The following is a 24,583-nucleotide window of genomic DNA, read 5'->3' as shown; positions in this document are numbered from 1 at the left end:
TCTTGGGGAGGGGCCTCTTGCATTGATTCTCAAATGTATTTGCCCCAGGCGGAACTGCACCACCCTTGCCAGGGGCCAGGCTAAGTAATCTGCTCTGGTCTGCTCTATGTGGCTTTTGTTCCCTGAAGGCTTTCCATGTGGCTTTAGAGGATGAGAATGAAAATGGTGGCCTTCTAATCTCTGGTCCCCTGAGCCAAGAGCTCAGACCCCACTCCTCACTGTGCCCTCAGGGAAAAGCAGTCAAATCACTCCTGTCTCCCTGGTCTCTGTGTGCACTCCATGCTCACCTAGCCTGTGACCAAGCATATCTATCTCAGGCACAGGACCCTGTTTTGAGTTTCCAAACCCCTAGACTCCTATGGCATGCTCCCCCACTGCTCCTCCCTGGGGTGGAAGGAGGGGGGTCTTGCTGCGGTTCTGCCACTCCCTAGGCCCCTGCTTGGAGAGCAGTCGACTGACTGTGCTGAGGTTCATGGTTTATGGCAACTCAGACCTGCAAGCCCACTCCTGGCCTTGCTGTTTGCAGCTGGCTTCCCCGCTCCAAAACCTGGGAGCTCTGCCACATTCAGGGACCCACGGTCTTCCTGTGACCCTGAGGATCCTGAGACCACACTGTCCCACCTAGGATTCCACTCTGCTTCACCACCTGAGCGCCTTTCAGGCAGGGACGTCTCTCACCACAGCAGACTTCTAAGAGTTCTTTTCTCTGTTGTATATTTTTGCTTCCTTTGTCATAAATTAATTGACCATATACATGTGTTTATTTCTGGGCTCTCGATTCTCTTTCATTTATGTCAATACTATACTGTTTGAGTGCTATAACTTTGTACTGCAGTTTGAAATCAGGGAGTGTGGGACCTCCAGTTTTGATCTTTCTCAGAATTGTTTTAGCTATTTGCGGTCTTTTGTGGTTCCATACAAATTTTAGAATTATTCTGGTTCTGTGAAAAAGATGTCATTGGAATTTTGATAGGGATTGCATTGAATCTGTAGATTGCTTCGGGTAGTATGGACATTTTAATAATACTAATTCTTCCAGTCCATGAGTGCAGAATATCTTTTCATTTATTTCTGTCTTCTTCAGTTTATTTTATCAATGTCTTATAGTTTTCATAGTATAGGTCTTTCACCTCTTTGGCCAAATTTATACCTAGGTATTTTATTCTTTTTGATGCAGTTATAAATGGGATTGTTTTCTTGATTTCTCTTTCTGGTAACTTATTAGAGTACAGAAATGGAACAGATTTTTATATAATAATTTTTTATCTGCAAATTTACGGAATCCATTTATTCTAGCAGTTTTTTTGGTGGCATCTTTAGGGTTTTCTTTATATAACATCATGTCATCTGCAAATAGTGACAGTTTTACTTCTTCCTTTCCAATTTATATGCCTTTTATTTTTTTTTCTTGACTAATTGCTTCCTAGGACTTCCAATACTGTGTTGAATAAAATTGGAAATAGTGTTCATTCTTGTCTTTGTTCCTGATCTTAGAGGAAAAGTTTTCAGCTTTTCACCATTGAGTATGATGTCAGCTGTGGGCTTGTCATATATGGTCTTTATTATTTTTTTTAAAGATTTTATTTATTTATTTGACAGAGAGAGAGATCACAATTAGGCAGGCAGACAGGCAGGCAGAAGGAAAGGGAGAAGCAGGCTCCCTGCTGAGCACAGAGCCTGATGCGGGGCTGGATCCCAGGATCCTGGGATCATGACCTCAGCCAAAGGCAGATGCTTAACTGACTCAGCCACCCAGGCACCCCTATATATGGTCTTTATTATGTTGAGCTACATATTCTTTATACCCACTTTGTTGAGTGTTTTTATCATAAATGGATGTTGAATTTTGTCAAATGCTTTTACTGCATCTATTGAGATGATCATATGATTTTATCACTCATTTTGTTAATGTAGTGCTGATTGATTTGCAGTTGTGGAATCATCCTTTCATCCCTGGAATAAATCCCACTTGATCGTGGTGTATGATCCTTTTAATGTGTCTTAAATTCAGTTTGCTAGTATTTTGTTGGTTGGGGAGTTTACATCTATTTTTATCCCCAGCCTGTATTTTCTTTCTTTTTTTTTTTTTTTTTTTTTTTTTTTTGGTGATGTCCTTGTCTGGTTTGGGGAGCAAAGTAATGCTGGCCTTATAGAATGAGGAAAGCTTTCCATAGTCTTCAGTGTTTTGGAAGAGTTTGAGAGGGATAGGTATTAAATCTTATTTGAATGTTTGGTAGAATTCACTAGTAAAGCCATTTGATCCTGGACTTTCATTTTTTGGGAGCTATTTGATTACTGATTCAACTTCTTATTAATAGTCTATTCTAATTTTCTGTTTCTTCATGATTCAGTCTGGAAGATTTTATGTTTCTAGGAATTTATCCATTTCTTCTAGGCTGTCCAATTTGTTGGCCTGTCATTGTTCCTAGTAGTCTGTTATGGTCCTTTGTATTTCTGTGTTATCAGTCACTTCTATTCCATTTCTGATTTTATTTATTTGAGCCCTCTCTTTTTTTCTTGATGAGTCTAGCTAAAGATGTGTTAATGTTGTTTATCTTTTCAAGGAATCTGCTCTTAGTTTCATTGATCTTTTCTATTTTTAGTCTCTACTTCATTTATTTCCACTCCAATCTTTATTATTTCCTTTCTTCTACCAACTTTGGGCTTTATTCTTTTTTTTTTTTTCTAGTTCCTTTAGGTTTTAAAGTTAAATGGTTAATTTGAATTTCTCTTGTTTCTTGGGGGCAGGCCTATATTGCTATGAACTTCCCTCTTAGAACTGTTCTTGCTGGAACCCATAGATTTTTGTATGCTGTATTTCTGTTTTCCTTAGGTTTTTTTTTTCCTAAGAGCCTAATTCCATAATTTTTTTTTCAATCTTGGATCCATTAATCATTTCTTATTAATTGGCATTTGGCATGTAATTTGGTAATCAGCAGAGGATGCTTTTTTGGAGTTTCTTTTATTCAGTGGTGGCTGGGCTCTGCATGGAAAGAGGTAGCGTGGCCAACATTCCACCGGAGAGATCAAATTAGCTTTTCAGAATTCTAGGAACTCATCTCTAATTTGCATTTTGTATTTCATAAGAGACAGGGTTGGGGACATGCTGCCACAAACACAGCTGCTACTGTCGATTGTGTTATAGTTTCTAGCTTTTGTAAAATAAAAAGGTTCTGCTCACGCTCTGTGCACCTGCCACCAGACTCCCAAGAGTTGGACCCCCCTGTGGTGACCGGAGGTGAGTGGCACTGGTGGCAGGGTAGGCAGTACTGTAGTTCTGGAAAACACTTTGCTCCAGATGCTGATTTTCTCTGGTCTTGTCCTTTTCTTTTTTCCTATAACTAGGACACCCTATAATCATTACTTGAAGCATACTGTTATAGGGAGCCAACTTCCTTGTATTTATTACTTTTAAAATTCTGTCCATCTCCCCACCCCACCTCCCACTGTTCCTTTTCTTCTTTGCTTTGTTTAGGATAAAATTTTGTGAGTTTTACTTTAGAAGAAGATTGTCAGTGAAGGAGGAATCACGATCATGGCCCATAAAATGTCTTCTGTTTTCATAGACAGACTATGAAAAGCCAACCCAAGTATTCATTTTTGAATACGTTTTTCTTCAAATCTGAATAGATTCACATTTTGTCTTAGGTTTGCTTTTATTTATGAAAACAAGTAGAAATAGCTAAAATGCCTTTTGCAATTTTTTTTTTCTCAGTTCAGTTAGCATAAAGCAGTTCCTAGCATTGAAACAGATTTGCTGTAGGGAATATATAAACAACATTTTATTTATTTATTTTTATTATGTTATGTTATGTCACCATACAGTACATCATGAGTTTTTGACGTAGTGTTCCATGTTTCATTGTTTGCGTATAACACCCAGTACTCCATGCAATACGTGCCCTCCTTAATACCTATCACCAGACTAACTCATCCCCCCACTCCCCTCCCCTCCAGAACCCTCAATTTGTTCCTCAGAGTCCATAGTCTCTCATGGTTCGTCTCTCCTCCGATTTCCACCCCCCTTCATTTTTCCCTTCCTTCTCCTAATGTCCTCCAGGCTATTCCTTATGTTCCACAAGTAAGTGAAACCATATGATAATGGACTTTCTCTGCTTGACTTACTTAACTTAGCATAATCTCCTCCAGTCCCAACCATGTTGATGCAAAAATTGGGTATTCATCCTTTCTGATGGCTGAGTAATAGTCCATTGTATATATGGACCACATCTTCTTTATCTATTTGTCTGTTGAAGGGCATCTCGGCTCTTTCCACAGTTTGGCTACTGTGGACATTGCTGCTCTGAGCACTGAATTTCATGTGGCCCTTCTTTTTACTACATCTGTATCTTTGGGGTAAGTACCCAGGAGTGCAATTGCTGGGTCATAGTGTAGCTCTATTTTTAATTTTTTGAGGCACCTCCACACTGTTTTCCAAAGTGGCTGTACCAACTTGCATTCCCACCAATAGTGTAAGCGGGTTCCCCTTTCTCCACAACCTCTCCAACATTTGTTGTTTCTTGCCTTGTCAATTTTTGCCATTCTAACTGGTGTAAGGTGGTATCTCAATGTAGTTTTGATTTGAATTTCCCTGATGGCTAATGATGATGAACATTTTCATGTGTCTGTTAGCCATTTGTATGTCTTCTTTGGAGAAGTGTCTGTTTATGTCTTCTGCCCATTTTTTGACTTGATTATTTGTTTTTTGGGTGTTGAGGTTGAGAAGTTCTTTATAGATCTTGGATACCAGCTCTTTGTAGTGTCATTTGCAAATATCTTCTCCCATTCCGTGAGTTGCCTCTTAGTTTTGTTGACTGTTGCCTTTGTTGTGCAGAAGGTTCTTATCTTGTTGAAGTCCCAAAAGTTCATTTTTGCTTTTGTTTCCCTTGCCTTTGGAGACGTGTCTTGAAAGAACTTGCTCTGGCCGATTAAACAACATTTTAAAAATTGATTTTTTTTTGAAACACAGTGCTATAACTGTTATTTAGGTTTCCAGGCTAGCCCACAAAACTTACTTAATTCATCAACTTGAACTCTGGATCCTGGGTACAAGAAACCAGTAAAGAGAAGGCGGTGGAGCCTGGATGTCTAATTTATCCTTTCCTGAGCATTGAGACAGTGTTGGTTCCTTTCTCCTTCTCTTTACTCCTCTTCCTCAAAGCCAGCACCCCACTGCTGAAGCTACTGTGGCATCTCCCCCAACTTCTGAACACTCGAGAGTACTGGGGGTGGGTGGAGGACAGAGTTTGCTAGCCCCAGCTAATTAAATTAATTGACAGTTGCCTGTGAATGCGATGCTCCTTCACCCTCCCAAGAGTATGTTAAACCAAATAGGCCTGTAATTGGTGGAACTTCCAGAGTGCTGCAAAGTTGGGTGGGGTGAGGGGATGGATCAGTGTGCCAGAAGATTTGATGAGGGAAGGAAGTAGTGGGAAGAAGGCCGCCATCTAGGCAGTCTGGCTGTGTGTGTAAGTGCTCTCCTACATATTTGCATAAGGAATGATTACAAAGTGACAGCCTTCACCAGCTTCTTGTATTCTTGGACCCCAGATTAGAAGGCAGACTCCCTGGGCTGCAAGTTGTCTGGTTTGGGTCTGTCTCCTGGGCATATGGGCAGTTACAGCAAAGTGGGGTTAGGAGCTTTGGCGTATGTAATTCCTTTAAATGAGTGTTGGTTCACAACCCACCCCCCCACCCCCCGGGAGCTTCCTGGATGAAATCTGAGCTGGCCTCTGAGTGCGGAGGGAAGGGAGAGATGGAAGAAAGAGGTTGGCCCCTCCAGGCGGGTAGGTGGCAGTTTTAATAGCAAAGGGAACTTACCTATGAGGCTTGTCTTGGGCGGCAGCAAGAAGAGTGGATCCCTGCACCTGCCCGCCGCATCTTAAAAGTTTTTATAAACTTTTATAAACAGAGGCCTTCACCGGGTTTAGTCAACTATACCGTGCAGGTGTTCTCAACACCACCTCACTATCTCAAGGCAATGTCCTTGTAGCAGCTTCTGGGAGCAGGAAAGGCAAGCCTCTTCCCACATTCCGAGGACCCGGGAGGAAGTGAGCAGCCTCCAGTCACCTAGGTCCAGCTCACGGGTCTACTAGTAGTCATGTCTTCTCAGTGACCTTCCTCGGCTGTGAGGAACCCATGCATTCTTTTTCGTTCAAGTGGGGTTTTTTTCCCTTATAAAAGTAACACACAACATGCACCCCTATGTTTATAGCAGCATTATTTACAATAGCCAAGATATGGAAGCAGCCCAAGTGTCCATTCATTGATGAATGGATAAGAAGATGTGGTATATATACAATGGAACATTATTCAGCCATAAAAAAGAATGAAGTCTTGCCATTAGCAACAACATGGATGAAGCTAAAGGGTTTTATGCTAAGCAAAATAAGTCAGAGAAAGACAAATAACATATGATCTCACTCGTGTGGAATTTAAGAAACAAAACAAATGAGCAAAGGGGGTAAAAAGGAAAGACAAACCAAGAAACAGACTCTTTAACCATAGAGAACAAACTGAGAGTTACCAGAAGGGAGGTGGGTGGGGGGATGGGTGAAACAAGTGCTGGGGATTAAGGAGGCACTTGTGATGAGCACCGGGTGATGTACGGAAGTGATGGATCACTATATTGTACTCTTGAAACTAATACTACACTGGAATTAAAGTGAAAACTTAAAAAAAATAAAATGTGGGGAAGGAAAAAAGAGTAATGCATGTTTGTTAGAGACTAAAGATAAAAAGTTTGCCTGTATTGCCAACCATTGCCAAGATGTTGATATATTTTCTTCTGATCTAGTTAATAAAGTTGGTATTTTTTGTTTTGCTCTTTAAGGCACTTTTTTTTTTCTGTCAAAGATTATGAGGATCTCTTTTGAGGAAAGGGTACTTAGTGATGGTTTAAGATTAGGTCTGTAAAAGAAAAATGGGAACACTATGGGATTATCACCTGTCCTTCCTCGTTTTAAGTATGAATTGCCAATTCTGAACAATAAATTTCTTTTAAAATTCTTTTCTTCTTTAAAATTAGTGCCCCCAATGCCTTTGTTTCCCCGGGTCAGCCCTCCCTCCTTAGTGTGACAATATCAGACCTCCTGTATGGCTAAGCCCCTGCCTTGCACAGTGGCCTGGTCTGTGCCTTAGACTTTTCCTTCCAGGGCCTTCACCTTTTACCATTCTCTCAGTTCCTTCTCCCAAAGCATTTTAGCATTCAAGACTTACACCTTTAAAACTGAAAACCTGACTAGCCCAGCTCTTCCTCCAGCTACCTCCTCATCTCTTACTCTCCCTTCCTCCAGACTTTCTGAACCCTCTTGGTGGCCCTCCTTCCTCTAGCCTTGCTTCCCCAGCCCTTCCTGGCGCACCTTGGTCTTGCTTCTGTGACCTCCACTCCCACCGGAATCACCAGAGGCCGCCTAGTGGTTAAAGCCAAAGGTTGCTCCCTAGCGTCCATGTACTTGACCTTCCAGTGCCCACCTTGACTGGCTTCTTTCTCTCCCCTTTCCTTCTGTAAACCCAGAACCTCCCCGATTTCTGCCTCCATGTGCTGCTTCTGTAGCTACTTTTCAGACCTCTCCCTCTGTTCATCACACCTAGTACATTCCTCCAATTCCTTCCTGTGCCAACTTCTTGTCTCGTCTCATCTTTTCTTCCTCACTGTGCGTCCCTGCAGATCTCACCCATTCCCATGACATTATGTGCCATGTATGCACATACCCCAGCAACTCCCAGATGTTTGCCTCCAGCCCTGTTGCGAACATGAGACACCTCTACCCCACTGCCGGCTGAGCATCTCTACTCAGATATCCCACAGACCCCTAAAGTCCATAGACCACGCAGACCCTCTCCCTCCAGTCTGCTCCTCATCCTGCACGCACGTCATCATGGAGGAGCTGTGGAGGCCTGTCTGGTCCTCTGCTGGTGAACCCTCCATTCATTCCTGGAGGCTCCATCCCATTGCTCTTGCACACACCAGCTCACCCCGATGACCTGTCTGCACTTCTGCAGCCTCCACTCTTGTCCACTCTCTGTGCCATGAATGGAGACATCTGAACCCGTCATTCCCATGTTGGCACTTTCAGTGCCTCCTCACACCTCACTCAGCTCCTGTGTCATCCAGTTCCTGGGTGCCTCCATGGCGCCTCTCTCCTCAACCCCACCATCCCTTTGTGTGTTTGTTCTCTCTCTGGGAACACTCCTCCCCTTTCCTAGCCAGCTCCTCATCCCGCATGTCTCTGCTCAGGAAGCCCTCTCCAAATGGCTAAAAACTGGGATAACTGACCAATCTGTAGGCTCCTTGTCCCATGTATACTGGGGAGGACCACTCATGCATGGCATTTGGGGATGGCCCATAATTACTCATCTCCTCCTCTAGACCATGTGCCGGGGACATCATCTCTTTCACTGTAGAATCCTCCAACACATGACCCATGTCTAGCACACTAGTCACTAATGAATGTGAGGGGATGGACACAGCACTACTTCCCTCTGGCTTTTGTGGTGCTGGTAGCCAGCTAAGGAGTATTCAGCTGTGTGCTTAGCGTGGAACTCTTCAAGGAGCATAACCCTGGAGGTGTTCAGTGGGAAGTTAAAAGCTGAGAATAAGCAGGTCTGTTAGGAACCTATATAGTTCAAAAGAAATTGATCTCTCTACATGTGGGCCTTTAAAAGCATTTAGTATAAAATAATTTTAGGAAAGCAAACTACAGAGCTACTCATAAAAACTCACTGCTATGTGTTTTAACCATGTTAAAATGACTTCCTGTGTTAACTGATATTGTCTAATAAATGCCAACATTTTTAATTAATGAGGGTTATGGACATTTTGTGTGGCATCTATGAGCACTGAGGTCTGTGGCAGAGTTGTTCGGTTGCCATAACCGGTCCTGGTTCCCAAAGGGGATTTGACACATCTTACAGACACCTTGTTTCCAAGGGAAGACCTTGGCAGGGTCTTTTTTCTCACTGGTTCCCTCCAAGACTCCAAAGAAGAGAAAATGGGTACAGATTTGTTAGGAGAGATGGAAAGAGGCCAGTGACTGGCTCATGGTGGGGTTCTGGCAGTTTGAGGACACCCCATTTCTGGAAAACTTGGAAGATTTCTTTTCATCTGCTCATTTGTTTATTTCTTGTCTAGTATTTCTACTGAAGCGGTTAAGTCTTACATAAAATTATGTGTCAGTATTCCAATGGAATGAAATGATGACACAGTATACCTTTTTTGATTTATTTATTTGTTCTTTGTAGATTTTATCCAGGTTCCTGTTAATTTAATTCAATTACTTAAGACTTACAACAGATGATGTCACCTGATTCATGCTGTGTTATCTACTAGTTTTCATACTGTAGATACTTAATCAGTACCTTGCAGGTGTCCTCTTTGGTCCCAGCAGTCACACTTCAGTGAAGACTGCCTGGCCCTGGCCCACTCCACATCTCTTGTTAATACCAGGAGTGCTTGGCCTGCCCTGGGGCTCTGCCCATTTCCAGGTCTCTGGATTGAATTATTGCTTGTTCTGGCATGATTCTGATTTCCTTCCTTATTTCATGCCTCTCCTAGGAGATATCCACATGGTATTCGTCCTTCATCCTCCTTTTGAAAATATTACAGTAAGGGGCTTGTTTAATTTTTTTAAGCTCTCCTCTTTTTCTGTCAATAATTCAGTGCAACATTTCTTAGAGGCTGTTCCATTTCCTTTGCTGATTTTCAAAATGCCTTTTAATCATTTCTTACCTTTAAAAATCATTTCACAGCTTTTAATGTTTAGTTATCCATGCTGTTATCAAAGAGGCAACTATATTCTTTTCATCGTTCAGACTTCCATGGGTGTTGATCCTGGATCACAAGATGATGCTAGAATTGCAGAAGCATCAGTAGGTTGAGGCCATGCATATGAAGAACAGGCTTACCAATGGAAACAATCCTGTTGGCTTATTCTGTTCTGCAGAGAAAAAAGCATAATTATAAACCTCATATCATTATGGTATAGAAAAACTGTATAATTTTGGTGCAGAAGGGTTCTAAGCTTCCCTTGTTATAATGGATACACTCTACATTTCTGTGTACCTGCCCTACAGTATATGGAATTAGCAGCATAAGGTAGTACATTTCAACCAATCAATTCATCAATATTTATTGATTATCATTTCATGAAAGAAACTGTACCAGACACTTGTAGGGGTGCAGAGGATTCAAGGCACCTGGTGTCTAAGGCGCTATATGTTTCACATAACTCAGCCTGAACCATAGCACAGGGAAGATGTCATTGGGCAAAGAATAGAGTGAGTCTAGGGCACCTGGGTGGCTCAGTTGGTTAAGCGTCTGCCTTCAGCTTGGGGCATGATCCCAGGGTCCTGGAATCGAGCCCTACATCCAAGCTCCCTGCTTGGCAGGGAGTCAGCTTCTCCTTCTTGCTCTGTCCCTCCCCCCAACTTGTGCACTCTCTCTCTCTGTGTATAAAAAAAAGAAAAAGAAAAAAGAATGAGTCTGCCAGTGTTGTGTGCTAAGATACACTGGGAAAATAGACACAGGAAAAAAAAAAAACATTTTGTGAAAGACTTTTCAGAGTAAATTTCATTTTTCTATAAAACACTGAAAATGTATGGTATCAGTTTAAGGAAATAAACTAATTTTAGAAGAATAAAGCAAGTAAGACAACAGTTATTGAGTGGCCCACAGTGGGGTGGGTTAAATAGAACTCTTGGGCCTGGTTGATCTCTGATCTATGACAGGCCAGTCATTAGAAATTACCCAAGACTAACGAGAAGAATCACAGATTGCTTAGGTTCCGTTTTGTCTCATTGCACATGTGGCCTAATGTGGCACATCAACATGTACTCTTTCTTGTTTTTAGCATGCACTCCTGGCTTTAAAGTTTATACTTGCGTTTGCCATACCTGATAAACCACAGCATATCCAGATGAAACTGGCCAGATTGGAGTTTGAGTCTTTGGAGGCACTCAAGCGGCAGGTAAGAGCAACTGTCCTGAAAATCAGTGTTATGTCTTTAGCAAATGCCAGGGGCCATAATTTAGAGAACTCACTCTGAGTATTTCCTTCAGCCTTGAAGTTACTAGCGTAAATAAATACAGAAGGCTCAGTTTAGGATGGCATAACAAAACCAAAATCCTAATAATATGATCAACGGATAGACTGAAAGAACTAAACTAAGCAAAACAAAAATATTTGAGCAATGTTAAAGAGTAGAGCTAACAGTCAGCAGAAGAACAAGACCAGGATTTCCAAGAATCATCCTGGAGCAGCCCCCATGTTTTCTAAGCCTGCCTTCTACAGAAACATTAAGCAAGGAGAAGTGAGCAAATAGAATCTTGCATAATATCTTGCAGAGAATGAGGGAGAACGAGAAAGTGTGGGCAAAAGCAGCAAAAATGCCATGAAAGTAGAAACTTCTTTCCAGGGATTTCCACATTATACTAGCGGCCATGCTGGAGGTCTTCATTTTGACCTTCTACTTATAGCAGAGTGCGAGCAGGAAGACAAAGACTCCTCCATGCCCAGAGCTAGTTCTCTCTAGTGAGAGATAAGAATTAAACCAATGAGAAAATTAGTAAGGCAGTTACCATCTGAGGGGACAAGTGTGGGTCCAGGACCGGGTTCTGACCCTCACAGTCCATTAGGCTTCAAAACCACCATGTACAAGAATATTTCCTTTGATGTTTGGGGAGCTGGAAGGAAAATAATTGCAAGGAGGGCCCCCCCACCCCCCGCCAAGCTGACCCTCTGATAGAAGCAAGGGCTCCAGGATAGTACACTAGATGGGAGGCCCCACACTGGAGCAGAATGTGCCCCTGATTAGGCAGGGTGTCCCCAGGATAAGACTTGTGATAAGAGTACAGAGAAGAAGAAGTGTGGGTCCACCAGCAGGGCGCAGTGGGGGAGAAGGCTAGATGACTGCATTTCGGTTTCTGAGGTGTGGGGCAAGTTCACCTAGTCCGTGTTTTGTATCTTAAATCAAAGCACAAGCACCATGCTCCACAGTAGCCACCAGAAGCACTCACAGCAGTGTCAGGAAACCCATTACCACCACTGGTACTTCCCATGGCGCCAGGGCTGCTGACCAATGCACTTCTACAGGAGGAAGAAGTGAGAAGGTCAAGTAACCTGCAGGAGGCAAATGTGTCACTCATTGAAGATTAGAAGGTTATTAAATCTAAAAATCACAAGATATGTTATCGGACACAATAGGAAAACCTGGTAAGGAGGTAGGTTACAAGGCTTATCTAAAATTATTTATTCCTTTCATAAGACATAATAGCCATTTGAAAATATTATTGAAGAAAAGTTCCCATTTACCAAAGAAGCCAAAATAGAAAACCTTTAGTAATTTATAAAAACAATATGGGTAATCTATATGAAGAGTATTTTTAAAACTCTGCTGGGACCAAAAGATCCAGTCTTGTGAAAATGTGATACCAATTCAAATATATAGAAATAAGCATTTGAGAATAGCAAGGAGATTTCTGAAAAAGAAGAAAAATGAGAACTTTAGCTCTGCCAGATATTGAAATGTATTCTGAATAATACAGTAGTTACAGTAATTAAATCCATTTTGAGGGGTGCCTGGGTGGGTCAGTTGTTAAGTGTCTGCCTTCAGCTCAGGTCATGATCCCAGGGTCCTGGGATCGAGTCCCACGTTGGGCTCCCTGCTCAGCGGGAAGCCTGCTTCTCCCTCTCCCACTCCCCCTGCTTGTGTTCCCTCTCTCACTGTCTCTCTGTCAAATAAATAAAATCTTTAAAGAAAAAAAATAAATCCATTTTGAATTAGGGAAGAAATAGATCAGTGGAATAGAGCAGAGAGCCTGTAAATGGACCCAAATAAAACGGGGACTTTAGTTTATGGTAAAATTACCATTCTGTGGTAGTGGGGAAGAAGAAGGATTGTTTGTTACATGGTCTGATGACAAACAATTGGTTAGGAAAATTATTACATTTTATTTTACCTCGTACCTTACATATCTCTTGCCACCATCCTCCTGCAATATTCAGACAGGTAAGAGATATAAAAAGTATGGCAATTTAAAGCTTCTAGATGACCAAAAACCTCAAAAGTTAAACTGGACAAACTGGGGAAATCCTAGCAACTTTTGAGAAATGGTCAATATCTTTAATTCAGGCAGCATTTTGATAAATCCATTAAAAAAGACAACCCAGTAATCAAAGCATAACATAGGAAGAGGTGCTCAACCTCACTCACAATTAAAGAAACTTAAGTTCAAGCAACAGTAAAACACAACATTTTACTCACTGTTGGCAAATGCTGGTTGACAACCTGTTCTCGCCCGGTGTGGGGAAATGGACACTTCTCTGTACTTGACAGAAGTGTAAATTGGCTCAGCCTTTCTAGAATGCAATTGAATCCAAAATTTAGACCACCCTCCAACCAAATGACTCTTGCTAGGGTAACAGTTATATCTGCAAAGTGGATCAAAATACCATTGTTGAAGCATTTCTATTAGCAAGAACCCAGACATAACTAAACTCAGTAGGAGACAGTTTAAAACAATTATAGTATGATAATGGTTCCACATGAGAACGTTCGGTGAACCCGCTTTTTTAAAAAGATCTCTGTGCTGGGGTGTGTGTTGTGGGCATGTGCGTGCGTGTGTTACATGCATGAGCGTGTATTTGCTGTTTTAGCAAATGGAGAAAACAAGATACAGAGCAAGTTTGAGTTAAATTTTGTAGAAGGGAAGGAAGGGATAAGAAATGGGCGAATGCAAACACATGCATTTTTCCTAGAAGGGCTTCTGGGAAACCCAGTACAGTAGCTGCCTTTGAGGAAAAATTAAGATATCTCAGGGCGCCTGGGTGGCTCAGTCGGTAAGAGCCTGCCTTCGGCTCAGGTCATGATCCCAGGGTCCTGGGATCAAGCCCTGCATTGGGCTCCCTGCTCAGCGGGGAGCCTGCTTCTCCTTCTCCCTCTTCCCCTACCCCTGCTGTGCTCTCTCTCTCTCTCAAATAAATAAAATCTTTAAAAAAAAAATTAAGATAACTCTTTTCATATACAGCTTGAATTTTCTGACCATGTACTACTTGTTTAAGGGCAACAGGAATTCTTTGGGAGGGGGGTGATTTGCCGTTTGTTATCCGTATGCTTTCTGCATTTAAAACACTCATGTAAGTAAATGAGGAATAAAGTCCTCCCTCGTGTCAGTGGTTTGAATAGTTCCTGAAATCCCCCAATGCCATTCTCAGACGTACCTAAGCGCGTCCTCACACACCCTTCCTCTTCCTTCCTTGTTCTTTTTACAGACATTCATATGCTTTGGGTTTTTTTTTTCCTTAGAAAATAAATGTAAGCATAAGGTGAAATTTTTGGAGTAAACTTATTTTCATATAATATGTATTTTACACACGAAGTTTGAGGGCATGAATCGAATGTGGAAACCTAGAGGCGATGTGAGGCAAAGTGAGATTTGTCCTTAGGTGAGGTCAGGGTGAGACCAAGGCAGAGGGCAGACCAACCTGAATTTGGCGCCCCACTCGGTATTTCAAAGTACTTGTTGAGTCCCCATTTAAAGGAGAGGCTGAAACCATAGGGGTGAGGGGCAGAGCACAGCCCCTCCCTATAGCCAAGTTCCTTAAACTTGTGAGGAGCCTTTGGGTCCAGACAATTATAAGGGCCTCAATGTTCAGATCCCCAACTTATATGCATCTTCTTTCCTAAAATGTTGTTGTAAGAGGCCCGGGTGCCCTGTCGTCCCTCCTGGCTGTCCTGGGCCATACAGCCTGTCTGCCTACAGTTGTCCTCCCTTGCTTAGCAGAAGGTAGGCACCCTACCCTGTGCCTTGACCCCAGGGTGAAAGCCTCACAGCTGAGAGAGAGCCTTACAACATGGAGGTGTCAGGGTCTAAACTGTGTTCCATTAAGGCACCCTAATCTCCTGACTGCCAAAACCAAATCCATCTCTTTAAAAGATGCATTTCCAAAATGTATCTGGGAACTTAGGTCCAATAATTCCTTATCAGTATGTATATTATATTTATGTAATTTTTATCATTTATGCAGCATTCATAACTATAATGACCAATTGGTCCAGAAGAAAATTTTAAACACTTATGGTGAGACTTAGCACCATGGGAAATTTTTTAAACTTTTAAAATTTCCATTTATGAGTATATTAGTGAAGTAAAGTGTGATAGTAATTGATACTTTCAAGCAAAAAAAAATATTTTATTGGGATAAAATTCTTTGGGAAAAATGATAAGGAAATAGGATTTCAAAGAGGAGAAAAAGGAAAAACATGAAATTGTTACTATTAATTATATTCACCTGCTTTTTAAATAGGTAATGGTGGGTGTCACATCCCTATGGTATTTCATAGAATTTCTTGGACATCTTTAAAAGAGTGACCTAATAGTTTGTTTTTAGTATTTGTAGTATGGAAATGTGCAATATTTACAGTAAGCTAGCAAATACATTTTTACAATTACTTAATTTATAGTGTAGATTTTATATGTCAACATAAAATTGTGTGGGAGGGCACATAGTACCCCAAAATTTTAGGGGGTATGTAAGCAAAAACATGTTTTAATTGTACAGCATTTCTTGGGAAGAGTTTTGGTAAATCGAGTTTCTGCATTGATTGCATTTCTAGTGATGTTCCATAGATTGGGGTAGACAACTCCCTGGCCATGTGTATACATCTGAACTCTGTGTCAAGGTGAGATCCTGCTCCATGCTAGTAAGGCTTTCCTCTCACTCAGGATTTCATGTTGTCATATATTTGTCTAAGAAGCAAAGGGTCTGTAATGATGTTGGATATTAACATGTCTCGTATTACTAAATCCATTTACCTACAACTCCTACTGCAGGGCTGTTATACTTGCTTTGGCGGGGGCTCACAGGTATGAGTGTTTGCTGTGGACATGGCTAAATGATCTCTCAGGTCATCTCAGCTCCCTGACTTTCCATGTCTTCAGATATGCCCTACCTAACAGCGAAGCAAAGCCCTAATTCAAAGGCAGAATTTATTTATACACATCGTCATTGAAAAATGAAGCACTAACCAAAATTGTCTCAAGGGTTTTTTTTTTTTATTTATTTACTTTTTTTAAGTAAGCCCTATGCCCAACGTAGGGCTTGAACTCACCACCCTGAGCTCAAGAGTTGCATGCTCTACCTACTGAGCCATCCAGGTGCCCCTCCCTGTCTCATATTTTAAAAGAAGAAAAAATCCAGGGTCACCTGAGTGGCTCAGTCAGTTAAGCATCTGACTCTTGATCTCAGCTCAGGTCTTAATCTCAGGGTCTTGAGTTCAAGCCCCACTTTGGGCTCCACACTGGGCATGGAGCCTACTTAAATTAAAATAAATAAATAAAATTTTAAAAGGAGAAAAAAATCTAAAAGATTTAAGTCTCTCTGGGCTTTTTTCTTCTGAAGACATAGATACGATTCTTAGATTAATATCACCTTCTAAGAAAACATGATTTTGGTGCTGACCTTGCTATTAAGGGTCTGGAGGGACAGAAATACCCTGCAGGCTTTGACTCATTGTATTTATCAAACGCCTTCAAACAGGACATGCTAGCTTGTCATAGCTAGCTTGCACTAAAGGTGATTTCAGATCTGTGCATGTGCGGCTCAAATGCGTCTGATCCATCAAGTGGGCAGGAGGCAGTGATGAGTGCTGTGGTCAAGATTTCCTAGGGTCTTGAACTGCAGACCACACAAAGGTAGCCCCCTCTCCACTACTTGTTAGTTAAAGCTATAATCTGAGAATGAAAGGTCCAGGGTAAAAGCTGGGCAGAAGAGCCTGGGCCAGGTGCCCCTCTCCTGTCCCCCCCTGCTGGCCCAGGGCTTTGTGGTGTGGTCAGCACTGCTCCTTGGGCCTCGCCAGTTCTTGCTGCTGTCAGTCGGCAAAGATTCTTAACTACGCTGCCTGTTTAGTCTCACTGTCCACAGGGCCAAAGAAGCCCAGAAGGTCCTCGATGTGAAAAGTCACCCACTGAGTGCTTTTCAAAAACTCAGATTAACTGGTAGGTTGTCAGTTTACTTACTAAACTATTAACATTTCTAGGATATAGAATTTGTCTTATTTTTCTTTAATCTGACATTTAACTATCTTCTTTGTAAGTAAGTGGAGCCTCGATTCACTGGTCTGTTCCCATGTATCAAAGGCAGACAGAGCTTCTGCTGTGTCCCCTGGTCAGTTGGTGGGCCCAGGTCAAAAATGGAGTTCTTGAAGACATATTTAGGAATAAATCTCATGAATGCTTAGCCTATCCCCTGACATTTTCACTGTTAAATGACCAGAAATTGATAGTAAATCAGTCAATAGAAATGATTACTTATGAGTAATTAGTATATCATGTCTAATTTTCATTTGAATTGCTACATTTCAATTCAGGTTCCCATTTTATGGACAAAACATGACTGAGAAATTTAAGTCATTGGACAGTTCTTAAATTGGGCTGTGCATCTCGAACATAGAACTTTTGAAAGATACATGTGCCTGGGCCCCACACCTGAAGAGTCGGATTCCCTAGATCTAAGGTGAGGCCCAGGCACCTACATTTAAAAAGCCCTTCCTATTGCTCCAAACTCCCCACCCCTAATCCTCAGTCCCCATCAAAGATAGATCCCAAGCACAGTCAGGTGAGTGCCAAGAACAAGCAAGGTCTGGGCCATAAATGAGGCAGGTAGTCTCTTTGCCATTCAGTATTTTGTTTTATAAAATGAGAGGCTGGATTGCACGGTCTGTGGAAAGGCCCAGAAATCTGCATTTTCACCCAGCACTGGTTCTAAGGCAGGAGCCCTGGAGCCCATCTGGAGAAGTGCTCTGTGGGTCCTAATTATTGCTCTCAGCTGTGATGGGAGGAACGGAGGAAAGGAGAAGTACTGGGAACAGTTCCTTCTTCTGTGTCAGGTAGGAAGCTATGGCATTTCTAAATATATAGGCAAGGTAGATGTACTTGAAGGTGAGAGGCAAACTGGGGAACATAAAACTGTTTGCTTTGCAGGAGACATTTTCAAATAATCAGGCTTCAGTTGGTGAGACCTTTGCAAAGAATTCTAGACGGTAAATATCATCCTAGCAATGCCCTTTTATTTCTTTTCAAATTGATTTATTCAATTCTGGATAATTTTGAGATTTAACTAAAAATAGAAAGGAGTTGCTCAGTGTCCTGGAGCACAAGGACACCATATCCTCAGTAGAGTCACCACTTTAACTGGCCTCTGGGCAGCCAGCCGTCCCAGAGCCAAGCACCTACCTACGCCAGAGTGCTGGGTGCAAATGCAGGTTTCGAGAGAGATAACAGCCCCAGAAATCAGTCAGAAAGAGCAAGATAAGGACTTTAAGAGGACACCACAGTGCTAATTGTAGCCCTCAAGGGCCTCAAATCAGGTGTGGGATCTTGCCAGCCTGGGCATTCTGGGCCAGCGGCCTTAAGTAATGTCTGTTTCCTAGGGTTAAGTGTATTTATTTATTTTTATATTTTTTAAAGATTTTATTTATTAGAGAGAGATCACAAGCAGGGGGGAAGGACAGAGGAAGAAGCAGACTCCCCGCCAAGCAAGGAGCCCGATGCGGGGCTCGATCCCAGGACCCCGGGATCATGATCTGAGCCAAAGGCACATGCTTAACCAATAGAGCCACCCAGGCGCACCGGGTTAAGTGTATTTAAACCATTTCCAGCATTTACCAATAGCCTCTGAACTTCTCTTCCCTTCATGTGTGCTCTCAAGTTGTGGTAGATAAATAAACATTTTTAAGGGAAAGTTAAAAGTATCACAGTCTAGAACGAAGGTGCTAAAGCATTTGGCTATTGGATATATAATCACAAGCTGGTTTGCCAACATGTGGTTCAGAAGGATATGAGCCCAGAGAAAGAATCAGCTTCTAAGAAAGCTAGTGGCAGACGGTGCTGGAGCCTTGGCTCTTGGGGAGGGATGGTCTTGGCCTAGTGAGCTACAGTGCTCTGAGACTTGGGGTGGCCCCTCTGAGCTGACCTCTCCCTTTCTCCTATGTTGTCATCTCCCCAACACAGCGAGACCCTGGGAGGTGGTGCCTACCACATATGGTCAGAGAGAGGCCCGACTGAGACACTGTGAGTAAGACACAGTGGGGGGAGTTGGGACAGGCAAGGACTACCTTGTGCTTGGGTGCCCTGTATCTCTGGGTGAGCCAGGCAGTAATTCTGGGAAAAATGGTGCCATGAAACCAGATTAGGTGGCAAGTCACCATTCCACCTTTGCAGCAGCGCCACCTGTTTTTGTGGCCTGCACACAGCTGGGCAGCAATAATAGCAGAGGAGGGTAAGGCTGGCATGCAGTGGGTGGTCATGTGAGCCAGGCACTGCTCTAAGCCTCTGTGTGTGCAGTGACTCCGAATGGTTCTTGGTCTAGGGTCTGTAAGCCTTTTGCCTGTGATTTCTCTCCAATCCACGCATGATACTTCTTCACAGGTGGTTAAAGCTTTAACGAATACTGGCTCTGTGTGGCCCTTCAGCCCCCTCTCCTGTTCTGCTTCTTCTTCCTTTCAGATCTGGCAGGATGTACTGCTCATGGATTCCCAAGTACCCCTGCTACTTTGTAACTGACCACCCCGGCACCTCCCTTCTGCCCTCAGCTTCACACACCTCACCTTCAGGGGGAGCGCTCCCTCCACTGTGAGGCATAGGGACCTGGTGCCTACTTCTGTGCATTCCCCGACTACACTTGGCCAGGTGTTCTTTACTCCTGCATTCCCTCATCCGGCACAGGGCCTGATGCCCAGTAGACTCTGAATAAATCTCCACCTCATCAAACTAAGTTTGTTGAGTCAAACATAGTTCAGAAGCTAATATATTAAGTAAATGACAAGTGATGTCCTTGGACAAGAAAAGAGGAATCTTAAAATAGGTTCTCTGGCAAAAATGGAAACAGTTAGGTCATAGGACTTTCTGGGATCACTAGGGAAGAGAATGCACCCTGAGGAATTGCAGGTCCAAGCACTTTATAAGGTCTCCATATCTAGCTTTGATAAAGCTCAAATTCTGTTTTTTTCAAAAAGACTGACTGTGGTTGATATCAGTAACAGTCATGGCTCCCAGAAGATGGTAAGATAAGCCCGAATCAAGCCAGATAGAATTCTAAAGTAGTTTCTACTTTGCAAAATTCAGACTCTGGAACAATCCTCTCCTTAGCACTGATGTGTAGACATTTTTTTCCCCTGCATTTTCTGTTCTCACTAGAGAAAAGATGCTATAGAGTACTGAGTCATACAGACATTAAAATAAGATGCTTCACTAAAGCTCTAGAAAACCTCTGATCATTTTTATCTTCCTAGTAAACAATCCATAGAAATTGTTACTTATCTCATTCCCCTGGTTTTCTAAGCAAAATTTTAAATTTGTAAATCTTAATTATTTTCCCAGATGTAAGAAACATAGCCAAATCAGAACCAGATTTATTTTTACTTGTGGAAATTACTGAATAGGCCATGAAACAGAATAAAATTTAGCATTTTCCTAGCCAGCATGTGAGTAAACCAGAAGCAGTGTGGGCAGAAAGGGCCTGGAAGCCACAGTTCCATTCTATACAGAAGGGCCTCAAGTTCATCATGCTCTAGGAGTGACACCCTGTGCTTTGGACTGGGGTCACATTTGTCGTCAGAATGTGTCTGTATTTGTAAAGAAAAAAGTTCACCTTATAACAAATTATCTTAGAGATTTCAGAATGCCTAAAACTATGTATATAGATGTATAAATATGTTTTTTTTTATTTCTGGCATAATTAACATACAGTGTTATATTAGTTTTTAGGTGTGCAATATAGTGATTCGGTAATTCTGTACATTACTCAGTGCTCCATCACGAGAAGTGTACTCTTCATGCCTTTTACCTCTTTCACCCATCAAAGCTATATATTTTAAGAGGAAAAGTATATATTTTCTGGTAAGATACTAAAAGTTCTAAGAGTTCCAATCTCAGACTCTGTACTAGAGTAATAGTTATATTTCCTTGCGGGCCAGCATGTGTGGGAGCAGGCTTTTCTTTTCCAGGAAAATGCCTGGGCTGTTATGAATGCAGCTATTTACTTTTTTTTAACCATATATTCTAGGATATTAAAGATATTGTTGGCTCACCAAGGTCAAAGATATTTGTCTGTGACCACCCAGACTAGAAGCTTCTTAGGGACAGGATTACTCCAGACACAGAATTTATATTTGTTGAATGAGTAAGTCAGTAATTAAATGAACATCACTAGGGTCAAAGCCCAATCTCTTTGTGCCTTTCTCTATTACTAAGTTCTAGTGTTTTGACTTTGAAATTATCTCTTGCATGTTATATTTGGGATTCAGGAAACCATTATTGAGTACTTGCTATGTCAGGAAACCACAGACTTTTTTTAACTTTTATTTTTAATTACTAGTAAATTGGTTAAGTGGAGAATATTTAATATAATAAATGGTGTTGTTTTCCATTGATTTCTACTGTTACAGAACCTCAGGAATATGATTGAATATTATATCCTGCAATGAGTGTAAACCTAAGAGATTGGGCTGAAAATACAGTGATTGGTAGACTAGAAAATTTAGACTTAAAAGTAAATCCTTAAGAACAACACAGATTTGTTTCTATCTTCTAAGAATAGAGTACAGAAAACAAGAAATGTTTGGATTTAGGAACTTTCTGAAATACTACCTAATTAAGGGAAAATAATCAATCCATAATAATAATGGCTCTCAGAACATAAATAGTAAATTATGCTGAATTCATATATGAGTCAAAATTAAAATACAGGTATTAAAATTCAACAAATATTGAGTACATTCTGTGACCAAAGCATAAAAATATAAATTATCAGAAATTCCCTACATAATGTAACTGTCAAATGTTAGAAGAAAAATTCTTGATCCTGTCCCAAACCCTGATTTTATAGATTAAGGAAAGGGTCACTGACTGTGTTAGCTGCCAAGGTCCCCAATGATCCCTGCCTCCCAAGTATTTACACCCTTTTGAAGTCCCATCCAATAGGAGACCACAGAATGTTGGTTGGTATGTCTCTTCAGAGGCTAGGTCAATCAGACCTTCTTAATGACAAAAACCATATGGCTTTTGTCATCATCTCCCTCTTGGATCATTTGCTCTTGGGAAACTAGCTGCCATGTTGCAAGGACACTCAACATTGGAGGGGGTCAAGAAAGTCTGACTGCTGGTTGACCCGAAAGCCGGACCTAGGCAGTCAGAGGCTCCTCCCCTGTCCTTGGAATGTACGTTTTGAGCACCATTCCCACACTAAGAGCCATTTCAGGGACAGAGCCTTGAGAGAGTAGGTGTTGAGACCCTCTGGATTGCGTACGTGACCAAGCCCCCTTAAGGTCTCTGTATAAACTGTAAGATTCTGGTGGGCAGGTATGGAGATCTACTCATCTTGTGACCACCCAAGACAAGCCTCCTATGTCATTTTCCTTGCTTGTTAAACCTGCCACCTACCATTCTGGAGTGGCCAGCCTCTTTCTTCAGTCCTTGCCCTTTAAGTACGGGGGCCACTTTCACATTTCACCCAGAGAACCCCCAAGGTTGTGAACCAACACTAAAGCAGCCAATGGAGAGGCCCACATAACTAGAAACATGACATACTGCCAACAGCCAAGTGAGTGAACCATCTTGGAAACAGATTCTCTGGTCTGAGGGTTGGCAGACATTCTCTGCAAAGAATCAGGTTGTAAATAGTTATGGTGTGTAGGCCATACAGTCTCTATCAAAACTACTCAGTTCTGCCGTTGTTGTGCAAAGGCTGCTACAAGCAATATGTGAATGAAAGAAAGAGGCTGTGTTCCAAGAGAACTGTATTTATAAATACAGGCAGTGGGCCACATTTGGCCTGTGGACCGTAGTTTGTCATCCCCAGCTCTTAGCCTCAGTCAGGCCTTCAGTTGCCTGCAGCCCCTGCCTACCTCCTGTCTGCACGTTCGTGGGAGGCCCTGAGCCAGAGCCACCCAGCTGCTTTCAAATTCCTGGCTGACAGAAAGCATGGAAATAAATGCATGTTGTTTTAAGCCACAGGATTCTGGATTAATCTGTTACACAGTAATAGATAACTAATGTACCAATAATCCAGGAAAGGAGGCTGGGTGACTATGAGGTGCTAATTGTTGAGGCTAAGTGATAGGTAGATACATGGAGATTCATTACATTATTCTCTCTACTTTTATGTAGTAAGTTAAAAGAAAAAAAAAACTGTTAAGTGATTTGTCTAAAATCACAAAGCCCATGCTGCATACCCAGCCAGGTCTCTGGCTCTGAAATCCTGCATTCTCTTGGCTTCCCTTTCTGCATAAATAGCAACCAGTAAAGATTTAGCTATTTGCCCAGGTTTTCCCCTCAATTCGTTACTACCTTAGTACCTCCAACTTACCATGCAGGATAGTTCTTTGGACTTTGATACCATTGCTCTTGTTGTGCCATACTGGAGGCCTTTCTACTTCTTTATAACTCTTTATACTATGGACTGTAGAATTAGTCATTCCTGGGGGATGGAGCCTTGCTCAGAGATCTAGGGTCCTACCTCACTGTGGCCTGGAATAGAACAGTGCTTGCTGTTTACAGTCATTGAACGTTGCTGTCACCAGAGCACTCACAAATCCATTAATCATAATTCATTCTTACACAGCCTGTGAGGATCAGCCTGGCAGATTTCACTCCAGGACTGTAGAGATGAGAAGACAGAGACTCCAGAAATTTAAATGGTCAGACAAATAAAGGCAGCCGGGTCCAGAGCCTGGCTCCTGGCCCAGTGTTCTTTCTTCCTTCCTATCCTACCTCTCTCATGCTTAAGAAGAAATAGAGGGGCGCCTGGGTGGCTCAGTCGGTTAAGTGTCTGACTTGATTTCAGCTCAGGTCATGATCCTCAGGATTGTGGGATTGAGTCCCAAGTTGGGCTATGCACTCAGCGGGGAGTCTACTTAAGATTCTCCTCTCTCCCTCTGCCCCTCCCCAATGCGTTCTCTCTCTCTCTCTCTCTCTCTCTAAAACAATAAATAAATTTGAAAAAAAAAAGAAACAGGTAGAATTTGACATTAAATAAAATACAATTCACTATATAAAATTACATACCACAGTGGTTAGTACATAGTAGGTTTAACTTCCCTTTAAAATCCCTTTGATGGGCGCCTGGGTGGCTCAGTCGTTAAGCGTCTGCCTTCTGCTCAGGTCATGATCCTGGGGTCCTGGGATCGAGCCCCACATCAGGCTCCCTGCTCTGTGGGGAGCCTGCTTCTCCCTCTGCCTTTCCCTCTCCCTCTGCTTGTGTTCCCTCTCCCACTGTGTCTCTGTCAAATAAATAAATAAAATCTTTAAAAAAAATCTTTAAAAAAAATAAATAAAATCCCTTTGAAATTGGAAATCACCCTGAAAGGTTTTAATTGGCAATGTAAATAACTTAATGTATTGATTGGTAGGTACGTGAAGTGGATATTTGAAATAACTTCTCTCTTGATCCCTTGCATTGACTACATGTACTCACCTCCCCAGGTGGTTGAATGGGTCTGGATTAGTCTGCTAGTCTGGATTAGTGTTGGATTTTGAACATCTCATGCATTTGACTAGATGTCCTTGGTGATGCCATTGACCAGTGAGG

General features: G+C 42.0%; 1 protein-coding gene across 2 annotated transcripts in view; it reads left to right on the top strand.

Annotated features, from left to right (window-relative positions):
- The window catches only part of ANO10 (anoctamin 10), a 228,844-nt gene that overhangs the window by 165,698 nt on the left and 38,563 nt on the right, over positions 1 to 24,583 (top strand). For both annotated transcript variants that reach the window (XM_088026823.1, XM_028107145.2), the window contains one exon: positions 10,851 to 10,967. In XM_088026823.1, the coding sequence (XP_087882949.1) occupies positions 10,851 to 10,967 (117 nt within the window). The remainder of the gene's footprint in view (positions 1 to 10,850; positions 10,968 to 24,583) is intronic.

This window comes from Eumetopias jubatus, unplaced genomic scaffold (genome assembly GCF_037043125.1).
Source record: "Eumetopias jubatus isolate StellerSeaLion01/CBP00866 unplaced genomic scaffold, mEumJub1_p1.0 scaffold_1, whole genome shotgun sequence".
NCBI classification, from domain to species: domain Eukaryota; kingdom Metazoa; phylum Chordata; class Mammalia; order Carnivora; family Otariidae; genus Eumetopias; species Eumetopias jubatus.
Note: the sequence above shows the minus strand (reverse complement) of the source record. Positions and strands in the feature narration are given on the sequence as shown.